We start from the raw sequence: 6,000 nt of genomic DNA on the forward strand, positions 1-6,000 counted from the left end.
GAAAGGTTGGTGAAAAAAACGCTAAGAACGTAATAAGCCTAGTTATTGTTTGTAGTTCATGTTGTATGTTACCTTCTTTGCAAATTCTGTAGACTCTTCTGATGAAGGACTTTAGAATGCCTATTTTAGTGGAGAAAGGATGGCAGGATTTATAGTTTAGTATGATGCCAGTATCTGTGAGTTTTCTGAAAACTTCCATATGTAGTTCTCTGGTTTTCTTGCAAAAAGGATGTCCAGGAAAGTAAGTTGGTTGTTGTCCTCAATTTCCATTTTGAAATTGATTTTTATGGTGATGATTGTTGAGAGCTTCAAAGAATTTTTGTAACTTATGATTCCAGATGGCTATGATGTCATCCATGTATCTACACCAGAATTTAGGTTTTATCTGTTGGTTTTCCCAGAAATTTTCTTCAAATTTAGACATAAAAATTTCTGCCAGGAGAGGAGATAGGGCATTTCCCATGCTGAGACCAGAAATCTGCATGTAGAATTTCCCATTGAAGGTGAAGTAAGGTTTACCTATGAAGAGATCTATGAAGTATATTATTTCTGTGGCTGGAAGGGGTCTTGGGTATCCCATGGTGATATGGCTGTCTATTGTTTGGAGGAGACGTGTTTGCTTCTCCTAAGGGAATGGTAGTGAACATGGAGTCCACATCGAATGATACTAGTATATCTGCTTTGTTGATTTCAACACCCTTTATCCTGGGTATTTTTTTAATGAGCTTTGATTCTTCGGAACTATCTGGGAGAGGAGTTGTGTTAGCCATTTTGATATCTTCTGTCCTGGGCGATGTCTACCGCTAATAATGGGTCTGGCAGGGAATCCTGGTTTGTGCACTTTAATGTTGGCGAAAATGTACGACACTTCTGAATTGTTAGGGTTCAACTTCCTGTGGGGCTCTTCATCAATAAATTTCTTGTCTAGTAAGGTTTGAAGTTTTCTTTGGACCTTTTTCTTGAGGCTGCTGGTGGGATCTGTTTTTACTGCTTTGTAGGTGCTGGTGTCTTTTAGAAGCTCTTCTACTTTCTCGATGTAGTTTTCTTTGTCAACAATGACTTGTGTTCCTTTTGTCTGCTTTGGATATATGTATATTCTTGTCTTCTTTCAGGATTTTCAGTGCTTTCCTTTCTTCTGTGGATAGGTTGTTGTTCTTGTTGTAGATCCTCTTGCAGTTTGAGCTGTATATTGAATGCATGGTTGTGGCGTTGATCGTATCTTTGGCTAGATTATCCTGAATGTACTTTAAACTATTGTAGAGGTGGGCTAGGAAATCTAATGTGGGGATATGGTTGGGTGTCAGTTTAAAATTAAGGCCTTTGCTAAGTACCTGAGCCTCCATAGCCGAGTGTGCAGGAGCGGGAGTGCAGTAGCACACGCTTTTTGAGTAGACTGGGGTTCAAGCCCCTGACTGCTGAATACGGTCGATCTGCCAACCCGCACTGGACCAGTGTGGCATATTATGGTCCATTTCCCTCAGCATGAATTGTTGAGGAGGCTTCCATCCTGCAGTGGGTTGATAATGCCTGCACTTTACTTTACTTTACTTTTTAGGTACCCAAATTTCTGCATTTGTGAGAGTTTTTGAGCTATGGTCGGGAATTTTAGAGGTATTACTAGGCTGACCTACTTCACGTACCGGCTTATCTTTAGAGGAATTATTAGGGTGGTCTATTTCGCATACTGGTTTATCTTTCAGAGAATTTGAATTCAACGGTAAATTTTGGTTTATAAGTCTAGAGATTTTTTCCTCAAGATGTTTCGATAGATCTATGTGTGTTTTAGTGGAACTGATGGATATTAATCGCACCATGTTTGAGAAATCATTTTCATTCAAGTTTTTCTTAATCCCTCAAGGTAGGTTTTTATTGTATCTGTAACTTTTGATATGTCAAATCTAATTTGTCTAATTGCACTTCGTAATAGTTTTAAACACGTAATCTTAATAATTCTCCCCGAAAACGTCCTTACCTAACTACATTAGAACTAGGTATGGACCAACCACTGTCTGTCTTATCCACAAATTAGAAAATATAAGCGTAAAGATTACAAAACTAAAATGTAGACATAAATTTCTAGTAAAACGTAGAAACGTAAATATCACTCCAGCCAGTCTTAACATAAAAGACCCCATTAAAAACAACTTTTCGCGGAGAATTATTGAGGTTACACATTTAAAACTAATACGAAACTAATATATTAATTCTAAGCTATTAATTATAACTTAGAATTATTTATCTACTCACTGGCATTATATTGAAAATTAGAAATGATCGATTGTTAATACATCTTATAACTGATTACTATTATTAGCTACATGGTGCAAGGAAGCCTGAGGCTTATGCTGCACCAGTCAAAAAAAAAAAAAAATTCCCCGAGTTACCCTGAGAGAGAGTCAAAAGTAGAAGGGAATTGCCAAGAAAGAATGATAATATCCAGCTCAGGACCCTGGGTGTGCCAAGCCCATACTCACCAGATGTGAGCCCCTGAGTACTTAGCAACTTAAGTGTTAGTAGCCTAGTACCTTAGCCTATACATTTTGGTTTTTGTATGTTTAAAAAATTTTATTTTAATGTTTATACTTCAAAAAAAAAAAACTTGCAAATTGTGATATTTTCATTATATTACTTGTTAGAAGTTTGTATAACAAGTTGTTGTACAACTTTAAAAGAATAAATAAAGTAAATATCATTTATGTGGTATGTAAAGGTAAATTATTTTGTCATATTTAAGGTCATAAAAATCCGAACCCTAGTGATCACAATGACCGGCGCTTACTACATATCGTATAGTGAAGGGTACTTTACTATGATGAGTCCATCGTAATGTTATATGATCGTACAGAGAATCAATCATAAAGCTGTATTTTTAACTATTTACACGAAACTTTGCATAATTGGGGCAGCCACTTAATAGGGCCAAATGCACTAGTCCCGATGTGTCCAAAAAAATAATCGGAATCGACTGTATAACCAGTCAAAGAAGGTTGTGTACAGGCCAGGGGGATACTCAAGGGAGAGTTGGAGCCACATTAGGCACCAAGGTGAACAACTTCAAAGTCAAGAGGCAAGGTAACCCACCCCCCAACCAAACCTGAAAGGCAAGGGTACTAACCATTCTACAGGCTCTTGTGATGGCAAGCAGGATGATTCTCTGTATGGAGTCTAGTTTGTTTTTGTTGGCTACTGCTCTCCTGTGAAACCAGATTCCAGCACCAAAGAAGAGTACTGGTATGAATACTGCTTTATGGATAGAGCTGATATCTTTGTTTTTAATCCCTAATCAGCTTTGCTGATTCTAGTGATCAGACCTGTATAATTTCTTACAAAAAATTTTTTTACAAAATTTCTTACATTTTCTATCCATATCTGGAGCATCTTGCTCCAGTATGGATAGGAGGTTAATTTAAAACCCCTTTGTTAAAAATTGTGATTGCAATTTAGAACTGCTCAATGTAAATCTAATTAGTAACCTTCACCTTTTTAATTTTTATCTCTATTTCCCAAACAGCACAGTCTGATGATGAGTATCAGCAAGGTACCTGAAACATTACCCAATTGTACAAAGTAGTTTAGGCTATGCTTTAATAAAATATATATTAATAACTCCACGTGGTATAAGAGTGGTTAATTATACATATTAATAATTCTTAATAGCCAAGTTGAACCTTTTCTTCAAGATAGTTGTTGCATCATATAAGTCTCAAAATGGCAGTTGAAGTGTACCAAGAAAGTGCGAAGCCACTGATAATCTAGAGATGCCATAATGTAATTGGTTAATATAAGAAGGAAGAATTTGAAGCATTGAGAGCCAATAAGAAGTATGAGAGTTTTTTTAAGTTTGAGCTGTGATTGAAGATTATTAATTTAGTTTCAATATAAATTAAGAGAATATAGATACATACATCATCTTAATATTGTCATTATTTTAATAATAAACTTTACTTTGATTAATTATTTATTTTTTATTTTTTTTACAGTTCATAATCCTCCACCTCTTTGTTTTGGAGCACCAGGACTGAAAGAATATGCCGACTTATGTATCCGATTTTATGACCTTAATGTAACTTCACACAAAGTTCATGGATGCGTGGAACTAGAAGGTAGATTACACAAGATAGTTGTTGCATCATATAAGTTGGGTTGTTTCACCTTTGGACAAGATCCTGTAAAGAAAATAGTCTTTTCCAAAACTTCATTTAACAGTTCTAAACTGACTTATGTTCCAAAACACTTCATGACTAAAAGATATTGAATCAAACAAAAAAAAAATAAATAAATAAAAATAAAATGAGCAAAAATATGTGAAATAAATAAAGCTTATAAATTCAAGAACCAGAATTATTCAATTCTTAAAATTTCTTGAAAATATGCCATTGCAAGTTAAAATTGGAACTTATTTACTTAATTTAATTGTTCTAAATTATTTTATGTCTGAATAACAGTATTAAGCATTCATTGTAGCTTTTCATTTAAAATTAGTCCCTGAAATGTTTTCTCATTACTGTGAATAACATTTTTAAATACAAGGGACCAAAATCCATACAACAATTGGTACAAAAATAGCAAAAACATTGCACAGTTTACAAATATTTTTCACAAGTTTTAATAATTTTCAGCACAAAAACTTAACTTAATTCTTATAATTATTTCAAAATTCTACAAGCCACAGATACCATTAGTATATTATGTGTGCTAAATACCGTTGGTATGTTATGTTTGCACTAGTGCAGCCCATGATCTACCTGAGAATCATTTATACATCCCACTAGCCCCTCAAGAACTGTTTGTGTGGTCCACAAGCACCTCTGAGTTTGACATCCCTGTTCTGGAATTTGATATGGAAACAGGGATGCTAGCAATATAAATGAGGGGAAGCTTTTTTAGAGTTCCTAAAATTACTAAAATGCTTCAAGAGCTTAAGCCTTAGGCTGCAAGAGAATTAGAATACATACAAGTTAGTGCAATGCATCATATTAGTGCACAGCTAAACTCTGAATTAGCAAATTTTTGCAAAAGGAGCATCGTTTAAGTTATATCTCATGTTGTGAATACTTTCACGAGTTGCCATGATATTGCACTACTTCAAATAAGAAACGCTTCACCAAAGGAGAAGACTATTGTTACTTATTCTCAGCAGATACCACCACCCAGACAGCACCAAGACAGTAACAAGGTTTGCTTATGAGATACCAACTGTTATGTCTGCATATGAAAAATAATACAGAAATACTTGTATATAATTTTATGATCTTTTAATGATGGCTTCGTATGTTTCAGCAGTTATTATTCCCAATGTCTGCACAGCTGTTCTCATTGAGAATTTCAAATCCTCACTGCTGTTTGTAGCAAGGAATCTAAGCATGACCAATGGCTTCATATGTTTCAGCAGTTATTATTCCCAATGTCTGCACAGCTGTTTTCATTGACAATTTTAAATCCTCACTGCTGTTCGTAGCAAGGAATCTAAGCATGACCAAAAGTCTCCATTCTGCTAAAATAGATTCTTTTGTGGATTAAGCAGGAAATTTTTCTGAAAAAGTAAATTAAGCTTCCTCATCCAGTCTTAATTTATTTCCTTAAGTTACTTTAATTTACTTAAGTTCTACTATTGTAATAAGCTCATTAAAAAGATTTACAATGATTGCATGTATCATTTTTAGGACAAACTTTTGTACCAAATGCATTTTCCTGTTAAGGTTTTCTGCCTTTCCAATTTTCCATTAATAGTAATGGCAAGCACATTACTTAAAGAGCTCTGACTGAAGAATGCATAGTTTATTTATGATGTGTATGAACAACAGGCTCATTGCTCAGTTCAGTTAATTTGTAAATTTATTTAGAACATTGTAACTGTGCATTTTAACTGATCATGTATGGGCACTTAAAGCACATTTTGTATGTTTCAGGAAAAGAAATCCATTTTGATGTAATGTAAAAAAGTTTTTTAAAAGTTTGTATTTTTTTCGGAAGAATTTATGTAAGAAAGATAAACTGACT

General features: G+C 34.4%; 1 protein-coding gene across 1 annotated transcript in view; it reads left to right on the forward strand.

Annotated features, from left to right (window-relative positions):
- LOC150083343 (uncharacterized) overlaps positions 1-5,565 on the forward strand; it is a 59,964-nt gene extending 54,399 nt beyond the window's left edge. Inside the window, exon 4 of the mRNA XM_090377200.1 lies at positions 3,981-5,565. Within this exon, the coding sequence (XP_090233326.1) occupies positions 3,981-4,255 (275 nt within the window). The 3' untranslated portion in view covers positions 4,256-5,565. The remainder of the gene's footprint in view (positions 1-3,980) is intronic.
- The last annotated feature ends 435 nt before the right edge of the window (positions 5,566-6,000 follow it).

The sequence above is a fragment of the Mastigoproctus giganteus genome, chromosome 7, assembly GCF_048544385.1.
Source record: "Mastigoproctus giganteus isolate SK-2022 chromosome 7, ASM4854438v1, whole genome shotgun sequence".
NCBI classification, from domain to species: domain Eukaryota; kingdom Metazoa; phylum Arthropoda; class Arachnida; order Uropygi; family Thelyphonidae; genus Mastigoproctus; species Mastigoproctus giganteus.